At 43.6% G+C, this 24073-nt stretch overlaps 1 protein-coding gene across 3 annotated transcripts in view; it reads left to right on the top strand.

Moving 5' to 3' along the window:
* Sv2b (synaptic vesicle glycoprotein 2B) overlaps positions 1 to 23287 on the top strand; it is a 168652-nt gene extending 145365 nt beyond the window's left edge. For all 3 annotated transcript variants that reach the window (XM_055623267.1, XM_055623266.1, XM_055623268.1), the window contains exons 9-13: positions 3487 to 3651; positions 10414 to 10547; positions 14392 to 14592; positions 18304 to 18463; positions 20367 to 23287. In XM_055623267.1, the coding sequence (XP_055479242.1) occupies positions 3487 to 3651; positions 10414 to 10547; positions 14392 to 14592; positions 18304 to 18463; positions 20367 to 20550 (844 nt within the window). In that variant the 3' untranslated portion in view covers positions 20551 to 23287. The remainder of the gene's footprint in view (positions 1 to 3486; positions 3652 to 10413; positions 10548 to 14391; positions 14593 to 18303; positions 18464 to 20366) is intronic.
* The last annotated feature ends 786 nt before the right edge of the window (positions 23288 to 24073 follow it).

Below are 24073 nucleotides of genomic sequence, written 5' to 3'. Positions count from 1 at the left end.
TCCTTCCTTCCTTCCTTCCTTCCTTCCTTCCTTCCTTCCTTCCTTCCTTCCTTCCTTCCTTCCTTTCCCTTCCTTGTTTTAAGGTAGGGTTCATGTAGACCAGGTTGTCTGCAAATTCATACACAGCTGAGGCTTTCCTCGAATCCCTGATCCTCCTGCCTCCACCTGCTAAGGGCTGGGACGGTGGGCGTGTGCTACCACACATTGCCCTTCCTTCTCTGAAGTGGAACAATGTGTCTGAGTAGTACCCCACACTACCCCATCACTGATCACTAGCCAAGACCTCCTTACTAGACATCTGGGAGTTTCTAGAGTTTGTTACTGTAAACAGCTCCACAATGTCCAGCCCCGTGTGCAGGACACTTTGCACGGGGCTGCTTTGTCAGTGGCCTAGATTCCTGGATGTGGGATTCAAGGGTCAAGAGAGATAAAGCATCAGAAATATTTTTAGGCATCAGTAAGTTCTCCTCCGTATGTGCTTTTCTTGATATCAATAGAACAGAGCAAATCTTTTCTGTCAGTCTGATAATATCGGTTGCTATCAGTTGGCATCTTTGGGTTTGGGGTATAAACTATATTATTCAAAGGGAGAGATATTTTTTTAATTTTGCATTTCTACATTTGTGTCCTGTATCTATGTGGTATGTGTATGTATGTATATTCAAGTGTATATTGTTTGTTTGTGTGTGTGTTCATGCATGCATGCTCCTGTGTAAGACAGACATTCAAAGCTGGATATCTTTCCAGATTGTTTCCACTTTATTTACTGAGATAGGGTGTTCCAGAACCTGGACCGTGCTGATTTGTCTAGTCTAGCTAGCCAGCTTGCCCTAGGGATTCCTTGTCTTCACCTATCCAGGTGGGCCATCTTGTCTACCTGGCCTTTATGCTGGTACCTCATCATCTGGCTCATCCACTCCTCATCTTGTATGATGAGTTCTTTATCAGCTGAACTCTGCTCAGTACCCTTTCCTGTTTTCTTTCTCCCATCTAACCAGGTTGTCTAAGAGCTGCTAAGTCAGTCACTGGTGAAGAACATGTTGTTTTGCTCCTCACACGAATATCCTTAGCATGTCCCTTTTTTACTGCAGTTCTGGCTTTTGAGTTAAGTTATGCCTTCTATAGGTCAGGGAAGAGTCGACCAGTCCCTAATCTATTGGCAATTATTTTGCTTAATAACAAAAAAGCTTTTTATTTTAATTTTTATTAATTACACTTTATTCACTTTGTATCCCCCCATAAACTCCTCCCTCCTCCCCTCCTAATCCCATCTTCCCTCCCCCTTCTCCACACATGCCCCTCCCCAAGTCCGCTGATAGGGGAGGTCCTCCTCTCCTTCCTTCTGATCCTAGTCTATGAGATCTCATCAGGAGTGGCTGCATTGTCATCTTCTGTGGCCTGGTAAGGCTGCTCCCCCCTCAGGAGGAGGTGATCAAAGAGCAGGCCAATCAGTTCATGTCAGAGGCAGTCCCTCTTCTCATTACTATGTAACCCACTTGGACACTGAACTGCCTTCGGCTACATCTGTACAGGGGTTCTATGTTATCTCCATGCCTGGTACTTGGTTGGAGTATGAGTCTCTGGAAAGACTCCTGTGTTCAAATTTTTTGTTCTTTTGCTCTCCTTGTGTAGCTCCTATCCTTTCCAGATCTTACTATTTCCCATTTCTTTCATTAGATTCCCTGCACTCTGCCCAACAGTTGGCCATAAGTCTCAGCACTGGTTTGATAGTCTACAGGGCAGAGCCTTTCAGAGGCCCTCTGTGGCAGGTTCCTAACTTGCTTCCTGTTTTCTTGTTCTTCTGATGTCCATCCTCTTTGCCTTTCGGGATGGGGATTGAACATTTTAGTCAGAGTCCTCCCTCTTGATTAGGTGTACAGATTTTAGTAGGTTTATCCTATATTATATGTCTACATGAGTGAGTATATACCATGTGTGTCTTTCTGCTTCTGAGATAGCTCACTCAGGATGATCCTTTCCAGGTCCCACCATTTACCTGCAGATTTCATGATTTCCTTGTTTTTTTATTGCTGAGTAATATTCCATTGTATAGATGTACCACAATTTCTGCATCCATTCTTCAGTTGAGGGGCATCTGGGTTGTTTCCAGCTTCTGGCTATTACAAATAAGGCTGCTACAAACACGGTTAAGCAAATGTCCTTATTGTGTACTTGAGCCTCTTTTGTATATATGCCTAGGAGTGGTATAGCTGGATCTTGAGGAAACGCTATTCCTAATTGTCTGAGAAAGCACCAGATTGATTTCCAGAGTGGTTGTACCAGTTTTCATTCCCACAAGCAGTGGAGGAGAGTTCTTTTTTCTCCACAACTTCTCCAGCATGTGTTGTCACTTAAGTTTTTGATCTTAGCCATTCTGATGGGTGTAAGGTGAAATCTCAGGGTCGTTTTGATTTGCATTTCCCTGATGGCTAATGACGTTGAACATTTCTTTAAGTGTTTCTCTGCCATTCGATATTCCTCTACAGAGAATTCTCTGTTTAGCTCTGTTCCCCATTTTTTTAATTGGATTACTTGGTTTGTTGCTTTTCAGCTTCCTAAGTTCTTTATATATACTGGATATTAGCTCTCTGTCAGATAAAGGGTTGGTGAAGATTCTTTCCCAATCTGTAGACAGTCATTTTGTTTTGATGACAGTGTCCTTTGCTTTACAGAAGCTTTTCAGTTTCATGAGGTCCCATTTATTGATTGTTGCTCTTAGAGCCTGTGCTGTTGGTGTTTTGTTCAGGAAGTTGTCTCCTGTACCTATGAGTTCTAGGGTCTTCCTCACTTTTTCTTCTAACCGATTTAATGTGTCTGGTTTTGTTGAGGTCTTCGATCCACTTGGACTTTAGTTTTGTGCAGGGTGATAAGTATGGATCTATTTGCATTTTCTACATGTAGACATCCAGTTGGACCAGCACCATTTGTTGAAGAGGCTATCTTTTTTCCATTGTATGGTTTTGGCATCTTTGTCAAAGATCAGGTGTCCATAACTGTGTGGGCTTATTTCTGGATCTTCTGTTCGGTTCCATTGCTCCACCACTCTGTTTCTATGCCAGTACCATGCAGTTTTTAATACTGTTTCTCTATAGTACAGCTTGCATCAGGGATGGAGATACCTCCAGAAGATCTTTTATTGTAGAGAATTGTTTTAGCTATTCTGGGTTTCTTGTTGTTCCATATGAAGGTGAGAATTTTTTCTTTCAAGTTCTGTAAAGAATTATGTTGGTAATTTGATGGGAATTGCATTGAATCTGTAGATTGCTTTTTAATCAAATGCATTTCAGAATACTGTTTTCTTCTGTCTCTTGGACGTGTTAAGATACTGAATTTTGTATTCAATTTTCTAACAATGAACCTATTTACTACATTAAGTATGACCTACCAGAAGTCATGGATACATACTCTAATGCTGACAGAATGAGCCTGGAGGCTTCTTAGCTTCTTTTCTTTTCTTTTTTTTTTTTTTTTCCTTCTCTCTTGCAGTTACTATGGCCTTACGGTATGGTTTCCTGACATGATCCGGTATTTCCAAGATGTAGAATACAAGTCCAAAATGAAAGTGTTCTTTGGTGAGCATGTGCATGGTGCCACGATCAACTTCACGATGGAAAACCAGATCCACCAACATGGGAAGCTTGTGAATGATAAGTAAGTGTGTGGCCATGGGCCTGAGTGTCACTCGGGCCTGCCTGACAGTCACTGGGGCCTCCCTTGGAAGAGATCATTGGGAAGATAAGAGTTCAGTGCACTAAGAATGAGCTCCAGGATCCTTACAACCCATCCTGGCTGCTAGAGACACTATAGACCCTTGATGGCTGAGTCTGCATTACACTGCCAGGAGATGACGTGACATTTGGTGGGGGGGGGTGGCCAATCGGAACATCTTTCCTGAGAACTTGCTCCTTTGATGGAAGGGAACAGAAAGCCACTTTCTATCATGCTGCCACATTATTTACTAGGCTGACCATGTCCTCCTTTGAGCTTGAACTGTGCATAGCAAGCTCCCAGAGTGTTGTTGACAATTGTGAGTGACCATGGGCTATGCAATTGCACCGGGAAATAAAGGATCCACGGCTTTTAGTGCGGAGGTCCTTGAAACAGTCTGTGGCCTGGATATTGAGCTTTTCCTTTGATTCTGGAAGCTTCTCTGTGCAAAGCTATTATGGAACTACTTTTGCTCTTCTTCATATAATACTACCTCAGAAGATGGACCACTGTGTTCTGTGGTCAGGGCTGGTCTTGTCCTCAAGGGAGAAATCAGTGGAGTATTAGAAAGGTTCTTCCCACATTGTTGTGAGGGTGCATCCAAGAATGCACCATTTGACTCTTCTCTACTTCTTGGACAAATGAAATGGCTGCAGTTTAGCCTGCTCTCTGAGGCTGCCCCCTGGAGGTGAAATAGTAGATAGAGGCAGGACATTAGATAAGCTCGCTGCAGGACATACTGTTCTTCAAGATGTGCCCGGACCCCTTGAAGCTTGCCTTCTGGAACTGTACCTAGCAAGGTCACTGAGTTAAGTGGTGTGCCAATGACTATCGAACTATGTGGCATTGCTGGAGATACCATGGTCTAGACAAGTCTCTGCCAATGCCATAAATTCCCTATTCAGAACCTTAATACAATTGGCACTGTCACTTGGGATACATAAAATTTCCTCCGAAGCCTGTTGAGTTCAAAGTGTATTTGTCTTCATGGACTGATTTGAAAATACACCATGCTTCCTTCTCTTCTTGTGTTAGGCTGTCATCTGGTGGTCAACCTGTAACAGTGCGTTTTCTTTCAAAGCACCCGCGCTGTTCTTCCTCAGAGTCTAACCATTGTGCCAGTATTTCATCGTGCATATGATAGTGCTTCAGAATTTAGATGAAAGTAATTGATTTTATTGACTAAATCACGTGGAGAAAATGACTTCTATGGAAAGAGTCTCAGACTTTCTCCACCGAAAGCTACCCCTTATCCTGCTGAGAAACCTATCCCCATTCACTGGTTAGTTTTGGCCCCACCCCCAAGGGATTATCCACTGCCACCTGGTGCATCTTCTGGGACACAGTGCCCCTGAGTCCCAACATGCAGTTTGTCTCAGAGTTTTTGAGTTCTTCAAGGTGCGAGAAAGGCAAAGGATTAAATTCATATCGTATGCTCTTAGACAAAAGGACAGGTCAGATTCCCCTTATTAGTAACTAAAAGAAAGAGCAGGCTCCCATCTGAGTACATGTTAACTAAGAAGCTAGCTAATTAACGTGCCTGCTGCTGGGAGGGAGTGATTTGAGATTGTCGGGACTGGCTTGTGAGAGGGTCAGGCTTGGGGAATCATACCGGGGAGAGTGTCTGTGAAAGTCCGGGACCCTGGAAGTGAAGTCCTGACCCTCCCACCCCCACCCTGTCTTTCCTCACAGCAGAAGGGAAGTCAAGGCTATACTCTGAACACTCAGGGCTGGACCTGAAGTGGTAATGCTCCACCATTCACATAGCTGACTTGCCAGCAAGGGGGGTAGAAAGGCTTTCTTATTAAAGTCATATAAAGTCAACAGGGATTTCATTAAAGGTCAGTGGTGAATAGCTCAGAGTGAAAATGAGGCATGTGAGATTTACCTCTAAGTGAGGTACAGTGAGCATGGCAGGAAGCAGGGAGAGAAGAGGAGGAAGGCAAAATATGCAATGAGCAGAGGCAGGTTTCATCCATGGCGCGAAAGGTCACCATGCTGTCAGGGTCCCTTTCAGAAGCACATAAGTAAGACGTGGTTTTAAACACCCAGTGCGGCTAATTTCAAAGGCCAACGATAGGTGCTGAGCACAGGCACATGCTGGAATCTACTGGCCTGTCCAGCCTCACAGCCCACACTTGAAGGTTACAGTTCAGGTACGAACCCTATCAGATTATGTGGCAGAATTTCTCAGAACGATTTCTTGCGTTATATGGGTCCTGTGCGGTTCTTCTTGAGAATCTTCCTGGGTACTTTGAAGTGTTGGTTGGGCACTCAGGTACGTAGGAACCCTATTGATTTTGGAGGCTTACTTTGTACCTAGTTGAGCCCCTAACACTTTTCCTTACTATTGGTCCTTCACAAGCTGTGCGATAAGAGCCTTTACCTGCTGAGCCATCTCACTAGGCCCTGCTACTGTTTTATCTATCTGATGTGATTGAGAAAAAAAAATCTTCCTCCTTTCAAGAATTTCCTTCTCCGTCCCCTCCCAGACAGGGTCTCACTGTGTAGCCCTGGCTGTTCTGGAACTCACGGTGACAGAGAGCAGGGCAGCCTTGACCTCACAGAAGTCTGCCTGCCTTTGCCTCCCCAGTGCTGGTATTAAAGGCATGTGTCCCACACCTGGCCTTGAATTTGTTGCTTTTATTGTTTGTGTATAAGATGCGTCTTTCTTCAATTTTTTTTCCTTCTTCTGGTACTTCCTCTGTGAACTTCTCACGCTCCTTACAAAACTTACTGTTTCGTTTTCATGTTGCTTTAGGAAAAGTATTCACCATTATCTCCACAAATATTTTTTTCTGCCAAATTCTCTCCCTTTTCCCATCGTGAATTATGAGTTGTACCTATATTAGACTGCCCTGTATTTCCTCACAGGATTTGGATGTTGGGTTGTTTTTTTTTTTCTCTCCTTTATTTTTCTCTTTGTGTTTCCATATTGGCAATTTCTCTTGAGTTATGCGTAATTTCAGTGATTCCTTCTTTTTGTTGTGACAAGCGTCCTGATGAGTCTATCCAATGCATTATTTTTAAAAATAATATTTTGTTCATTCTTTAACAATTTCCTACACGTATATACTGAATCTTGATCATATCCAACCATAATTTTCCTCATACTCCCTCCTGGGCTCCCCCAGTACTCCCCCTTTCACTTTCATCTCCTCCTTCTTCTTCCTGTCTTCCTCTCTTTTGTTTTATAACCCACTAGGTCAAATTAGTACTGCATGCATGCCCACGGGTGTGAGACGTGGAGAGCCCACTACTAGGAGGCATACATACAGAATGCATTCCGACTACTCTCACCTCCACCCTGCCTTACTTCTCTCTCAACCCTATTTCACACAGTTGTGTCTTTTTGCATTGCTTATGACCCCTCCCTGGGTTTAACCAGGGCTGCCCGTATGACCACAGATCTAGTACTATTCCCTAGAACCTAGTGGGCTCAGCAAAGTTGCCATAATAATTTTGTCCCGGACTCTGCATTAGTAGTAGTCTCTCTCTCCTTAAAGGAACAGAAGATACTGAAACTTTTTCTAGCCCACTCTTCACCCCCATCTCTTTACTTAGAGACAGGACCTCACCATGTAGCTCAGGTTGTGCCTGAACCCATAATTCCCTGGTCCAGTCTCCCAAGAGTACCATTGTACCTTTTTTTTTTTTTATGACATTGCTTTCAGCCTCCGAACCTTCTGAATGAGGAATCTTGGAATGACTCAGTGTATAAGTTTGATATTGGAAGAGATGATTTTTGTGTGTTGGTCCTTTCTCCTTTTATCTTTTTCCTTATAACTCTGGCTTTTTATAACCCACTTGGAGACACATTTTAAGGTCTGCCTGCGTCAGACTCATTTTTAATTTATGGCTCACCCTTGGAAGGATATTAAAATACCTCTGAAGGCCGTGTCACCAGCCGTTATTATATTAAAAAGAAGGATATCTTAAGAACGGCAAAGGCTGAGAGTGGAATAGTAGTCCCACATTAACACATATGGCGTGCGATATTTGAAACCACAGGCATCTTCCTGTAATAAAAATGTTCCAATTCGTTTTTTGTTTCTCTCTTCCCCTCCCTTCTCCTACTCTCCTCCCCATTCCCCTCTGTGACAGGGTCTCAAGTAGGCCAGGCTGGACACAAATTCTTGCCTGAGGGTGCTTGAACTCCTGATTTTCCTGCTCCTGCCTCCTCAATGCTGGGATGCTGGGATCATAGGCAGGTGTCACCACACTCTTTTTCCTCGGACAGGATCTTACTCTGTTCGTACAGCTGGCCTCTAACTCATAGCCATTCTCCCATCTCAGCTTCCTAAGTGCTGAGTGGACAGGTGTTATCTTCCATGTCCCAGTTAGTTTTCTGTGGAAACCGGAAAGTTAATGACAAATTCTGTAAGCTTGAGTTTAAGTGTCCATTCAAGTTCGTGCCTACGAAAAGGGATTCGGAGTTGTTGGGAGCAAAGTGTGAAGGTCCTCTCACTTATAGATCTCCAGAGACACCGGGAATGTAAGCAAGATTGTCTTGCCCATGGGAAAGAAGTAAAACCTCCGTCCAGAAAGCCGGGAACTGAAAGTGATTAAGAGCCTGGTGATCGGCATTATCTGTGGGCCAGGCCATATCAAGCTCCTACAACCAGGACCGAAGTGGCTAGTAATCCAAATGACCATAGAGCTAGAAATCTCTCAAGCATTCCCAACCAGGACCAGAGGTGGTTAATAGCCCAAATGAACCTCTGCTATCTGTGTGACTGAGACCAGGTCAGAGTTAAGCTAGCACAGGTAGCCTATCTCTGGAACCTATCATTTTGGAAGAAATGACACATACCCTGCCAAGTTTTGGTGCAATTATATTTCCTTGTGCACATGCGATTGTATTACACCAGAAATATTTTTTTTCCAGATTATATTGTTTAAATGAGGTTTCACTATACACATCTCAGGCTAGCCTTGAACTCTTGATTGTCCAGACTTCTAGTGCTGGGATTGCTGGTGTTCATCGCCATGTCCAGCAATGGAACCTGAACATTTCACAATAGTTTTATTCTGATGGTGTGGTCAGGGGCTATCACTGTGGCAATCACTGGCCCAAGCCTTCTTTGGGGAAGGAGGCCCCTTTGCAGACATTAGTGATGAGTATCTCTAGGTTAGGCTCTGAGCAGTGCACAGTGGAACACTGGCCAAAATGGTCAGAAAGTGCATCTTCTCAGGGTACTGATGAGAAACAATGACCCTCAGCACCCTGTGTTGCTCTGCCCCTGTGATTCCACTATCTGGCAGTGGTTTACTTGGCTCAAAGTATCACTTCTTCCCATCACTTAGATGGAAGGGCAAGGGACATGGTTTTTCTCTCTACTCACAGGACCTGGTACCTACTCACTAGGACCATGTTCAGAAAGGGCTGGCTAAAGAGTGACTGGGAAAATGTATGAAGGAATGAGTGGCTTGTATTTATTCACTAGTGAGGACTTATTCAAAGGCTCCCGGCCTAAACACCTGACAAAGCTTCAGAGGATGATATTAACGTGCATGGAAGAGACTTTCTTTCCATCTAAGTTGACAAGAGAGTTGGAGTTGAGCAAAGTGGCCTCCCAATGTGGCTGCATCTCATGACTATCCAGATGCCTTACTTATTATTGACAGGATGTTTTTAAGTGAAACAACACCCCCCATATCCTTGGTCTAAAGTGAAAATTAAGTTGATCCAATTTCTATCCTTATTATACCAATTCAAGGCTCCACAACTGCTTTCATTTTGTGGGATAATTCTGAAGGTGTATTTGAAAACATGTGTATCATATTTTGTCAACTTTATACTATATCTTGACTTAAGGACATTTTTTTTTTACTTAATATATCACCCCTTCTTTCCTCCCTCCATCACTTTTTTTCCTTTCTGGACAGAGGCTTGCTTGTAGCCCAGGCTGTCCAGTAACTCACTAGGTAGCTCAGGTTAGCTTAAGCTCAAGGCAATCCTCCTGCTTCAGCATCTCCAAGTGTTGAGATTTACAAGACAAATATTAAATATTGTTCCATGTTAATACATACAGATCTGCCTTATTTACTGTAATGGCCATATAGTATTATACTGTATGGTATCTGTACCATTTATTTAGTTCTCATGTATGCACATACACATGCCTGTAGGTGAATGCATGTAGCAAGTCATTGCTATGATAAGCAATGTTGCTATGAAGACCAGCATGCATCTCCTTGAATACATAAACAAATAAATGTAAGATAATTTCTAAGTCAAAGAAAATGTACAATTTAAATTTTGCGAGATTGTTCTCCAAAAAAACTACACTGATTACACCCTGCTACCAGTATTCAGGACGGTGCCCATCTGCTAACATGATGGAGTAGCCCGGGCATCTGCCCAGGTTCAAGACTCACGGGAAAGTGAGCTGTTGGTTGGATCTCCATTTCATGCTTTTCGTGTTTCTGTCACTCTGATGGATCTGAACTTGGCAGCTATGCCTCTGGTGCAGACTCCTCCAAATACGCCTGGACCAGATGCTCTATTCCATGGTCCCAGAGCACAATGTCAGCAACAGAAAAGGAGCTGTAAAGTGGGAAAGTAGTCTGGCTTGAAGTAGTGTTCTGCCACCTTTGCCGTGCAGTTCTTGTTTCTGTCCTTCTGCGTTTTCCCTTTTGGTCACGAGCATGCTTCTTTCCCTGGGTTGCTTCACTCAAGGATACTTACTGTCTTCCTCACAGGTTCGTAAAGATGTACTTTAAACATGTCCTCTTTGAGAACACATTCTTTGACAAATGCTATTTTGAAGATGTGACATCCACAGATACTTATTTCAGGAACTGCACCATCGAGTCAACCACCTTCTACAACACAGGTAAGGAGATGGCCACACTGGGAGGAATACACAAAGGTGGCCTGAAGCCTAGGAGCCAAGGCCCATAGTCAGAGCTGAAGCAAGAGGGAAGGGCTTCATAGCCAACAGTGGTAGTGGGAGAGAAACGGCTTCTCCCCCCAAAGAGGGCATACATCAGATGTCATCCTGGCATTTGCTCAGTCTATACCGTGGCTTAGTTTTTTTAAATCAATTGAAGCAGAAATCTTTGCCAATTGTCTTCATCTGAATGAGAATGATGCTATAAAAAAAGTATAGTATGGCATTCATAAAACCAGTATTCTGGGAGGGCTGCATTTTCAACCTGGGATTCATTCCTAGAGACGGCGCATACTTAAAACTTGCGCGATTAAATACTGATAATATCTGTGCAGGGGTCTTAGGTTATCTCTATGCATAGTCCATGGTTGGAGTATCAGTCTCAGGAAAGACCCCTGTGCTAGGATTTTTTGGTTTTGTTGCTCTCCTAGTGGAGTTCCTGTCCTATCCAGATCTTACTGTTTCCCACTTCTTTCCCAAGATTCCCTGCACTCTGCCCAAAGGTTGCCCATAAGTCTCAGCATCTGCATTGATAGTCTGCAGGGCAGAGCCTTTCAGAGGTCCTCTGTGTCAGGCTCTTAACTTGTTCCCTCTTTTCTCCTTCTTCTGATGTCCATCCTCTTTGCCTTTCTGTATAGGAATTGAGCATTTTAGCAAGAGTCCTCCCTCTTGATTAGTTTCTTTAGATGTACAGATTTTAATAGGTTTATCCTATATTATATGTCTATACGAGTGAGTATATACTGTGTGCATCTTTCTGCTTCTGGGACAGCTCACTCAGGATGATCTTTTCCAGATCCCACCATTTACCTGCAAATTTCATGATTTCCTTGTTTTTTATTGCTGAGTAATATTCCATGCATGGAGATAACCTAAGACCCCTGCACAGATGTAGCTCATGGCAGTTCAGTATCCAAGTGGGTTCCATTGTAATAGGAACAGGGACTGTCTCTGACATGAACTGATTGGCCTGCTCCTTAATTACCTCCCCTTGAGGGGGAAGCAACATTACCAGGCCACAGAAGAAGACACTGCAGCCACTCCTGATGAGACCTAATTGACTAGGATCAGAAGGAAGGAAAAGAAGACCTCCCCTATCAGTGGACTTGGGGAGGGGCATGCATGCAGAGGGTGGAGGAAGGGAGGGATTGAGATGGGAGGAGGGAGGGAACCACAGGGGGGATACAAAGTGAGTAAAGTGTAATTAATAAAGAATAAAAAAAAAGAAAAAAATACCGATTATAAATCAAAAGGGAATGTTAACTCTGTTCAGATTTGATGCATAAGGCAAGGCACCAAGAACGTTTTAGAATCACACTGTTTCAGATTTTCATGTTTAAAAAAAAAATCACCGAATTCCGGCACTCCATCACTCTTGCTACTTCCACTGTGCTCATCATGGCTTAACGACCTCTGAGTGCCGCTGGGACACAGGGACGCTCATTGAGTATTATGGGAGTCCTCCCTACCAGGGTCTCGGTGGAGAAATGTATTCTGATTATCCCTACTTTAGGGCTTAATCAACTACTCAAGGCCACAGCTAGCAAGGAGATGGAGCCTGAACCGGTTTCTCAATTACTTGGCTCAAAAAGCTCTTTGTACCGATCATGCTTCATGTCCGTATTTATGCTTCCTTCCATCGATGTCAACAGATAGTTCTCACAACATCTTTCTCCTAGTGCTCTCAGCGGTAGAGGGTTTACTGTCTGGTCTCTAAAGTTCCCCAGTCTCTAATCACCTGTTATTGGAATGCCTTCCTGAATTTCTTCCTAGCTTTACATTAAAAAAAAAAAAATGAATTTCTGGACGTGGTGTGCCTCTAATCCCAGCACTTGGGGGAGGCAGAGGCAGGCAGATCTCTGTGAGTTTGAGACCAGCCTGGTCTACAAAGCAAGTCCAGGATGGCCAGGGCTATACAGGGAAACCCTGTTGCAAAAACAAAACAAAGAAACAAAAAAGTGAATTTCAGAAGTTCCATTTGTCATTAATCACTTGCCATACGTTTTCGTTCTTTTAAGTTCAAGTAATGCCTCTTCATTTGCATAATCAACACAGGTTTTTGTTTTGTTTTATTTATTTATTTATTTTTTTGCTAATACTTGTAGCTGGGAAATGTCATTACTGGGAGGAGCAAAGGCCATAGTCAGGTGTATGCCTCCAACAGTTTGTACCTGTGCACATATGGAAACAGAGGTTGATACTGAATGTCTTTTTCCATCACTTCACCTTACTTTTTGAGACAGGGTCTCTCACTGACCTTGGAGTTCACTGATTCAGCAGTGAATCTTTAGGATTCTCCTATGGTGGCTTCCCCAAATCTAGGATTATAGGAACATGCTACCATACTTGGTGTTTTTACACTGGGGCCAGGGAACCGAACTCAGATCCTTATTTGCGTGGCAGACACATTACCATCTGAGCTATCTCGTCTCCGAACATCTTTGGTTTTATAGGTAGGTGCTCAAGTAGATAGATCTCATGGTAGAGTCAGCCATCCCAACCCAGATTTCTCTATTTAGCATTCTATCTACTAGAAGAGTTGGTCTTTGATAGTATCAGAAGACATGTGAATTGTTTTTACAGCAAATGCTTTTCTTTTGAGGAAGTTTAGGGTTTCAGATAAGCTACTGCCTGGGCTCTGCGGTAGACAGCTCAGGGTGGCCCCAATTCTTGTGTGTCTGTGTGTGAGTGCCGAAAGTCAGCCTTCGGTGTTGTTCTTCAGTTGCTCTCCATCTTGTGTTTTGAGGCAGGATCGCTTACCAGAAGCTGAAACTCATCAATTAGGCTAGACTGGTTGGCCAACAAGCTTCAGCAATCCATTCGTTTCCACCTTTCCAGAACTGGCTTTGCAAATGTGTGCCACCATGTTCAGTTTTTATGTGGGTTCTGGGAATCGAACTCAGGTCTTCATCCTTTTGCAGTAGCACTTTATTAATCTATTGTTGCCAGTCCCGAACCCCCGTTCTTAAATTCTGCTCTCTAAGATGGATCACTTCAGAGGAGTGTCCCAGTCACTGCGTGGTCTCTGTGTCACATGATAGCAACAGACAGGACTCCTAAAGGCTGGGAAGATGGTTCTGGATAATGTGATTACCACACAGGTGTGAGGACTGGAGTTCAGATCCTCAGAACCCAGGTAAAGACAGAGCTGGTGTGGCAGATGCCTGCAATCCCAGCACTAGAGGGGCAGAGACAAGCTGGCTAGCTAGACTAGCTGGAATGAGTGAGCTCCAGTTTCAGTGAAGAGCCCTACCTCAATAAGTAAAGTAGAGAGATGACTAAGAAAGATATCCAACAACTTCAGGTCTCAATATGCATGTGCACTGGTCTGGAGAGATGGCTCAGAGGTTAAGAGCACTGGCTGCTCTTCCAAAGGTCCTGAGTTCAATTCCCGGCAACCACATGGTGGTTCACAATCACCTCTGATGAGATCTGGTGCCCCCTTCTGGTGTGCAGGCACACATGTAGGCACAACACTGAATAAACAATAAATAAATCAATAAATCTTCTAAAAATGCATGTGCACATGCAAATATGCCCACACATATGAACACACATACACACATGCACATACCAAAGACACATACACATGTAGAAAGGCCTCCACAACTGGTACTAGTTTCATTTCACTTTATTACAGGAACTTGAGAAGGTTAGTACAGTTTTGGCCAGACATCACTGTGACTTTGAGGTCACAGCTTGTGCATTAAGAAGGCATCTGAGTATTTGCCTTTCTTCCCCCAGCTCCGATCCCCTCACACGAACCGAGGCTTCTTTCTCTCCTCAGACCTCTACAAAAACAAGTTCATAGGCTGTCGGTTTATCAACTCCACCTTTCTGGAGCAGAAGGAGGGCTGCCACATGGACTTTGAGGAGGACAATGACTTTCTGATCTACCTTGTCAGCTTCCTCGGCAGCCTGTCTGTCTTGCCTGGGAACATAATTTCTGCCCTGCTCATGGACAGAATCGGAAGACTCAAAATGATTGGTAAGTTGCTCATGAAGGAACATTCATGTCTCCTGGCCATGACGGCTTGCTCTTTTCTCTTACAGAAATGTTGCACGGGGTAAGGCTGGATCTGCTGCTGAAAAACCAAGCAGGCACATTCACAGTCCTAGGGTTTCACAGAAAGGCTTTGAGAGTGCCGGGGAGGGGGTTCTTCATCACTTCCAGGGTGTTCTATTAGCACTCCCATAACAATGATGAAAATATATTCAATGTTCTTTAACGATAGTTTGATGATTTAAGATAAATTATATATTTTTATTTGACAGCAACTTTCTGTTGTTTAATGGTGGAAGTGAGACAGGATAAGAGTTGTAACCAGGGGTGAGGCTATGACCAAATTCTATTATGTGCGTATGAAATTGTAAAAGAAATAGATGAATAAGTAGAGAATATAAACTATTTTAAATTGCATAAAAGTAGTTTAGGCTTTGTTTGACAGACTCACGTTGAAATTCTTGCACATATGACCATTTGATTTTGAATATATGTTTTTCTCTGGGTGTTGGTTTCCTAATATGAGGAATAATGGCTGGGAGGATTTTGTGAGAGTTAAACATAAGATAGCCCAAGCATCTTATAATATGCAGGTGTTGTAGGCTCTCAGAGCGGCAGCTGTATTCACGTCTGCCTTACTTTCTTCCACCAGGACAAGCACTGTGGAATACTGAAACACAACGTTGTGAGAGGTCAATGGGAAGCACGCACACTGAGGGCCAGGGAGAGTGTGTGCTAAAGGCTAGCCAAGGCCAGTGCTAGGAAAGTAGGAGGCACATTAATAAAGAAGCCATTAAGGATCTGCCCTCAGGATGTTGTTGATTGGGAAAATGAATGCTAAACTGTCAGGTGCCAGAACACAAAGGGAAACAAAATTAATCACAATGTCATTTTGTTGGAGAAGAGAAATAGATCAAGCCTTCATGAGAAGAAACCTTTCTTGCCATTTGGATTGTACTAGACATTATTATTATAAATAGGAGATGAATATTCAGAATGGTGAACACAAGATGTGTCTGTGATTTTTGACTTTTTTCATCTCATCAGAAAGATGGGAAGTCATTTCATGGGTATCGCAGACTGAGTCATTTCTGTTAGGGAAAGTATCCTTGTGAGCTCAGAAGTTATTGAGGAACACACACACATACACAGAGAGGGAAGTGGAAGAGAAGGAGGGAGGGAAAGAGAGAGAGAGAGAGAGACAGAGAGAGAGAGAGAGAGAGAGAGAGAGAATATGAATCACTATTCAGACCGTGACGGCACCCCTCATCTTTAAGGAAAGGCCTGGAGCCACGGACCAGCTACAGCATTATCAGTTCATAACATGCATAGATGCTCTGTAAAACTTCCCTTCCACCACATCACGATGAGCTGTTTTAAAGCAGCATTTCTGCTCTGACCCTCAGAGCAGCCTGGCTGCTGCAGCTTTTTCCTGATCACTCCTAAGGGCTCTTGTCTGATAGAAGTCATTTCTTGTTAGGGACAGAATAGAAGGTTTCTTAATGAGGCTGTTACTCACTCGTTTATTTGTTTAATAAGCATTTATTTATACAGTCTTTACCCTGCGCCAGACTGTGGAGGAAGCAATGGGAATATAACAGTAATTGAGACCATCAACATCATCATGTTGAAAGAGCAAATGATAGATTGAGAAAGACAGACAGGAACTAGAGATCTCATTTAATGAACACTGGGATGCTTATTATCCACCAGGCTGTGTTCCAAGAATTTCATAAACATTACTGCATTTGAACCCTCACCATAATCCCACCGGGTACATACTATTGTTATTAACACTTTACAGATGGGAAAGTGAGACACTACAGGCAGGTAAATAACTTGTTCAGAGGCCCAGTGATAGAAAAGTGGCCGGGCTTACACTTGAACTCAGACCTTCTTAATTTGAAGAGGAATCAGGATTAGGCACATGAAAGCGCAATGGGATTCATTAACACAGAGTCAAGGAAGCTTTACTTGACCATCTCTTGATTTGACAATGGTGTTTTATTCATCAGAATGCATTAACTAAGCCTCACATTGGTCTTGCTGAGGAGAGCATGTGTTTAGAGGGAATTATTCTCAGGACTCCTGCCTGTGGCCCATTGTTGCCAGCCTCCTTCTCCCATGCTTGTCTCTTGGCTGTGAGAGAGAAAACCTAGAGTGCCTGCCTGCAGCCCTGCCCCTTCCCAGAGGGGGCAATGGCTATCATTCCCTAGCTCCTTCACCAGGCTTGCACTCCCCACTGACTATTTGGGACACACTCTTTTTTTTTTTTTTTGCTTTCTTTCTTTTGGCCCAGTCTCCACCTGATTCCATACCTTTTTCAGGCCTGTCTCGACCAGACTAACCCAAGGCTTCCCAAGTTCTCCTGGGTAGACTTCCTGGGTTTGGGACAGGGTTTGCGACAGCCCTTTTAAAAATGGGGTCTCTTATCACCATCTCAGTCAGTGAGATTCCTAGTCAGAGAGTTCACCTCGGGTGGCCTAGTGCAAAGACATTCCTGATGGACAGCTTTCTTCGTGGGGCTAGGGTTGCGGGGGGGGGGCAGTTGAGGGAGGCAAGTCTCTCAGGTACTGGCAAAAATGGGAGGCAGCTTCCATTCCACGATGGCAGGAACCAGGGAGAGAAAATAGCACTCACAGAGCCCAGTGGGGCCTGAAGCGATCAGCGGGAGAGAGTTGTGGTCCTGGAGGGACTTAGCCATTGCCAAAAACGGAGCTTCTAAAATGGGATGGGAGTCACTGAGCAATCCCACTCCTGTCTCTTCCCATAATGGTGACAATGGTTCCTGTAGGTCAACTTCTCATACGGCTGCAGTAGGGCCCGTGAGGGCAGAGAGATCTCTGGGGTGGAGATGGAATGTACTGGTCCTATTTCTGTTGCTGTGACATAACACCCTAGACTTGGCGCTTAGAAGAAAGCAGTATTTATTTTGATTACTGACTTCAGAGATTTTGGTCCATGGTTCTTTGACTCCGTTGCTTTAGGGTTTGTGTTAAGCAGAGCATCATGGCAGGAAAAACATGATAGTGCAGAGCTGCGCACCTGGGAGAGAGAGCTTATTTTTATTAAAATCTCTTTAGAAAGACTCTATTAAGCTATGAATCCATAAATAATTAATCCATTCACGAGGCCAGAGCCTCACGAGGCTTAACCTCTGAATGTTGGTATCTTGTGGACAACCCTTCGTTCAACAAATGTGCTTTTGGGGGGACATTTAAAATTCACACCAGAACAGGTCATAAGCAGAGAAGCAGAACAGCCCTTCTCGAATTTTCTCTTTGTAGCCCACCTGCCGATGTGTTCACATTGGAGTGTAAGCTGGATGAGCTCAGATTCCTGATTCTTTTTTACATTTCTTCAAAAAAAGTTAAATTTTAATACCTTAAAACTTGAGCTGTATATGAAAGCAGTAAATTTTAATCTTAAATTTTGAGTTGTATATAAATGTATCTCCTCTCTTTCCATGTATCTATGTCAATATTTACTTTTCCATTGCATATACTTGTATTTAAAATCTGTATGAGTTTATTCTTTTCATTTTTGCTCTTCCCAAGTGGAACATGTACCTAATAACTCAATAACATGCTAGGTCAGCTGAGCCTTTAAGAGTAAGAGACACGCAAATTCTGTAGGGAACAGACACCAGGACACATTCTTCATGTTTCTTTCAAGACCTTTGTCTTGTCTCCACAGGCGGCTCCATGCTCATCTCAGCTGTCTGCTGCTTCTTCCTGTTTTTTGGCAACAGCGAGTCTGCGATGATTGGGTGGCAGTGTCTGTTCTGTGGGACCAGCATTGCAGCCTGGAATGCCCTGGATGTAATCACAGTGGAGCTGTACCCCACCAACCAGAGGTCAGTTCTTCCCTGAATTTCCCTCTAGGACTTACTTAAGTTTCTTTGCCCAGAAGCCTACCTCCCACTGAATCTTGGGACTGGTCCTGGTCTTCTTGGAGACCATGTTTCAAACACCTCTGGGCAACTGACTTCCTCTCCAAGATGGTGACAGAGGCCTAGACCTGGGTAGGCTAGAGTTTAATAGGATTGAGTGGCAAGAACCAAAGACCAAGTATAAACTGTCTCAGAAGAGAGGTAAGAGTGAACACTGAGTAAAGCCTTGTGTCGTGCAACCCTCATGGCAGCTGAGGCCAGGCTGGCCAATGGGGACTAAGGAGAAAAGGTAAAGATTGGGAGCAACATGGGATGGGGCTGGACAAGAAGGAAGAGAAGGTGGATGGAGGCAGAATGTCCAGGGATGCCAAGGTCTACTCTGTTTAAAAGCCGAGGGTCCAGACCGTTCACCATTAGGTGTTTCTCTTCATCAAGGGGATCTCGAGCTGTAGGTACAGAAGAGAAATGCTCATAAGGAATGGGCACGGTGTGGAAGACGGGTAAATGACATTCTGGAAAGTATTTTAACGATATTTCCAAAGTCAGCGACTGCCTCTGGGCTTTGAATGGTGATGGGATATGACCTCATATCATATTTGAAGCCTCTTTTCCGAGTCAAAGAATGCTAAGTTTTATAAAATAGTAAAGGACAGGACAATGGTTATTGTTGAATGGGGTGTGATTTTACAAGTAAGATATTGAGGAGAGTGAAATAAAGAGACACTTAGAAACAATAGGAGATCAAGAAAAAAACACCTTAGAACATGTATGTGTTTAGCTTTATCAAAAATGCTAAAAACAGCACTAGGGAGGCAGAGGCAGGCTACTTCTTGCTACTTCATAGCTGTAATTTTGCCACTGTTATGAATCGTAATGTAAATATCTGTGTTTTCCCATGGTAACAGGCCCTCCCTGTGAAAGGGTCATTTAACCCCTCTAGGTTGAGAAATGCTGCTGTATACAGCCAGGGTTGGGACAGCTGTGTGGTTCACGATGGTTATCACTTAAGTGTGATTTAGGGATAATTACTGGGACTTGGTTCTGCCATGGATGACAGAAACACCAAACAAGCGTGGGAGATCAGGTATTGCCTCTCCCTTGCCTGCACTCCGCCACAGATGATCTCTTTTGCAGGAAGTAAGACAAAAGGGAAAAATTAAAAGAAGAGAGAGCAAAAGCCCACTCATATCCTCTTTCAGAAAAGTTTCTCAGTTGCCACCACTTGCACTTATGTCTCATTGGCCTAAACACAGCCAGCAGCACGGGACTCTGGGAAATGTAGTCTTACACTTGGGGCTCTACTGCGCAGGGCCAGCTCCTGTCTTTGCGACAAGAGAGTGTTGTGAAAGGGATGCACTCATACTTTATTTTGCATGCAGCCTCATTTTTAAAAATATATTTTTCTGTAAGCAAGTACTACTTGTAACTATTTTAATAAGAGATATGCTTAGGAGGATTAAAAAAAAAAAAGAAGAAGAAGCCTGAAGGCAATACTCCTAAATGTTAATAGTGGCCGTTTAGTCTAGATATTCCTGCGTCTTTATATTAGTCAGTATTTCCAAAGTTGGCTAAAATGGAAACAAATTTTCCTCAAGACAGGACTTCTCTCTGCATAGCCTTGGTTGTCCTGGACTCGCTTTGCAGATCAGGCTGGCCTCCAACTCACAGAGATCCACCTGCCTCTGCCTCCCCAACCGTTGGGGTTATCGGTGTTTGCCACCGCGCCTGACTGAAAACATTGTTTTTATATTTAGGTAAAAAAATTCACTCCCACACCTCCTCCTCTCACAACAAAGTAAGAACGTAGTGCCGCTCATGTATGGAGGCCCAGAATTTCAGAATCCTTTCCTGTCCTCTTCTTTTGCAGGGCCACAGCCTTTGGCATCCTCAATGGGTTATGCAAATTTGGCGCCATTCTGGGAAACACTATCTTTGCTTCTTTTGTTGGGATAACCAAAGTTGTCCCCATCCTTCTGGCTGCTGCTTCTCTGGTTGGGGGTGGCCTGATTGCCCTTCGACTGCCAGAGACCCGAGAGCAGGTCCTGATGTGAACAGCCCACAGGGGAAAGAAAGACGGAAAGATCTTCTCCAGGACACTGCAGCACAGCCTCGCCTCCTGCCTCTCACTGTCCACAGGACACACCATGGACAGCGCAGGAGGAGAAATGGACTTTGTGATCCCTAGTGTAGGACCCACTTCAGTTGTCGATACATTTGTAACTCAGGTGATTGACTAGGGGTGCCCTGAGCCACCCTTAGGATCCCAGAGCTGTGTGCTTAGGTTCAGGTCTCTCCATCAAAGGCAGGGGGAGGGCCCTCCAGTAAGAGTGAGCAGTCGGTATCTGTTTCTCTAAATGAGGTGCAAGGAATTATTTGCATTTCAGACTGAAGTTGAGGACAAGAAACACTTAAGCTCCTCTACCATGTAGCTCCTGGGAGCCCAGTGACCTAGCCGATTGCCTCATTTGGGAGTTGGGGTCGTCATATGAATACTGGGCTCGAAGAACAGAATATATATTTGCATTTGAAAGTATCACCTATCGTATTTTCCATTTGAAAATTGGCACAGTTGTATTGAAGGTACTCTGATACAGGAAAACCAAATATTTAAGCAAAATCTATATAGACTGACTTTTCTTTCCCCTGCGTCCTCAACTTTGCAAGATGAAGAGATGATACATTTAGAATGGCACTTACTATGGTTTTGCTCTAGTCAGAGAAACTTGAGCATGGGTATTCTGTAAACTAAGTTTGTATATAACAATTTTGAGACTTTATTTCCACAAATGGTAGCTGCTGATATTGCCAGAGTTTTAGCCATATTTGGGGAGGACTCGCCATTCAAACTTGGTGCAATTGCTTGATGTGTAAGCACAATTTTAATTCAGCCATCTTGCTTGCTGTCAGGAGAATGTTCTTAGCAAGCCACATGCAGTTTCCTTCACCAGGAAACTTTTCTTCAACTTGGCAGGACAGTTACTTTTCTCTGCTGTGCTGATTGGGTGTGAAGCTCAAATCCATAGGCCGTTTGATGCTGTTTACCCAAAGAAAAAGGTTTATTATTTTTATTTTTTAGTGGCTACTGGCACTCTTTTTTTAGAAAATAAAACAGTGCAGATAATTGATTAAGGGTGGGAAAATATAACCACCTTTCTTCAATGTGCGAATTCTTCCCGTTTGATTTCAAAGGAAAACACAACACATACTTATTATCATGTTCAGTTTCTATGAGAAACTTATGTTCTGTTTCCTGGCAGAACATGTTTGAAACAGGCCATTAGCACACAGGTTAGGAAATGGTGGGCGTGGAATACATCCATTTCCTCAGTGCTCTAAGGAAACTCTTCCTGAGACGCAGGTGGGAATGTGGGTGTGAAAGCAAAAGGGGAGAGGAAGTTAGGACAAACTGCTCCAGCAGGTGTCAGCTGTCACAGGAAGTCTTGACTCCATGCTGAGGCGCAACTTGTGTTCATCTTTACTTTCTAGCAATGGTAGAGACAGGGAGCTAGGGGTTCCAGTCATTGGAGCTGTGCGTGCCTGGGCCGGGGGAACATCATCCATAAGAACTAGTTTGCTTACTTTTATCTGCAGCACATACAAGAGCGATAAAATGTCAAACGTCGCTTATTAGAAATCTCCCCAAATCTAAACCAGACCAACGGCTATGTTGAATGTTTTCTGTTTTGTGGAATTGCTTGGCTCTCGTGCCAGTTGAAGCCATCTTTCTGTAATCCTCTGGAGTATAAGTAAGCAAGGGGGAAGAGTGAATTTTTTGAGACCTTTCCATCTTTAAATCTGGGTAACGTGTTGATCCTGCTTCTCTGGCCTCCTCCTCTTTAATTACACCACCATTACTTTCTGTACAGGGAAGGACGATGCAGCAGCTCTGAAGTGACACCCCGATTTCCCAAATATAAATATATATAAATATACAGAATGTATTCATGCTTCTTTCAGTGTTTATAGGTATTAACTAACAATACTCCACTGATAATGAGAAACTTTCTGTAATATAGCTGTAATTTCCTTTCCTATTTTCTTGTGACATGTAATGCATTGGCTAGGATCATGAGAGAATTGTGTAAATCTGTGGTTATGTATCCCCCATAACAGTATTTTCTAATGGGATAATTTGCCTCAGTGAGCAGCTACCACTCACGAAATGTACAAGACAGTTAGAATTCACATTTTTTAGCCAGATGGATCTTGTAAAATTAAGTCTGATTAATTTTTGAGTGTAGGGGTGCCTGCAGTCATTTGTAGGTGAACTGTACTTGATTTCTAAGCTCTGGCTTCTACATTACATTTACGGATCCTTAAACCAACTACCTAACCAACCAAGGGCAATTTCAAGTCTATCCATCACATGGACTATGTGAAAGATGCAGCCATGGTCTGCAGCCTCCCACATGAAGGATTATCTGGCCATGGTGCCTGGCTATTTCATAACTGCTGTCACTCCTGGTGGGATAAATGTGGCTTTAAAAATAGTCTCTGTGGCAGGTCACTGGGGCATAATGTACAACATCTTAGCCATACATTTCTTTTCACTTCTTGTTTTTGCCCCGAGAGACAAATGAGAATGGCTTCTCTAGAGGGCTAAAGAAAAGAGGCATACCCTCACTGAGCAAGACTGTTCACAGTTCATGGTGTGTTTTATGGTGGCCCGTATGGGAGCCGTTACTTCCAATAGGCTCAACTACATTGTGTTTTCTCCTGATGCTGATTTTTGATCTTTTGTTTTATTAAAATGAATTAGTGAAAGAGGTGTCCTGTTTCTGAAATTTGTAGCATGTGAGCCTGAGATCATGTAACAATTAACTCCATTCTCTGGGTTCCCTGGCTATTGGCTAGCGACAACAAAACAAAACAAAACAAAACAAAAACCATAAGTGAATCTCTAAGAACCAAGGTTAGAGATAATTTTATAGCCCTCATGTCTCTTCTGCATTCCTAAGGTGACTGAAGCCTTCTAACTTTATCTTTTCGTACACGGACTTTGATGCAGCCAAGCCACCCATGGTGCAGGACTCTGTAACAAGGCCTAGAATGATGAGGCCTCTTTTTATGGACTAACCCTCCCAGGGGAACCAGGCTCTTTCAAACCTGCTCTCCTGGAGGCCCCTCTCAGTTATATCCACATAAACATCATCGCACTCCTTTGCCGCAGGGCCTGCTGGGGAATATGTTTACTGGTTGCATGACCATCATTCCTTCAAAGTGGAGTTCTTGGTGTTAAAAGAAAACACGTGAATGAATCATTCTTCTTAAATTTTTCTTGTTCATCAGACTCACCTGGAATGGGGGCTGGGACAATACCTGGGGCAAATGTGAGGCCCTTGGCTCAATCCCTAGGACCCAGCTAAGCTGGACATGGTGGCTTGCTAAAAATCTCTATGCTGTGGCAATGGGGGTAGGGGGATCCCTGGTGTTGATGGTCTGCTAGCCTAGTCCATTTGGGAAGTTCCAAGCCAATAAGAGGCTCACATCAAGGGAAAGGTGAACAGTGCCTGAAGAATGGTCCTTTCATGAGCACCCCCACAGACACCAACATGAACCTGAATGTACAGCTTG

The sequence above is a fragment of the Psammomys obesus genome, unplaced genomic scaffold, assembly GCF_907164565.1.
Source record: "Psammomys obesus unplaced genomic scaffold, mPsaObe1.curated_primary_1811, whole genome shotgun sequence".
In the NCBI taxonomy this organism is placed as follows: Eukaryota; Metazoa; Chordata; class Mammalia; order Rodentia; family Muridae; genus Psammomys; species Psammomys obesus.
This window is presented reverse-complemented; position numbering and strand designations above follow the sequence as displayed.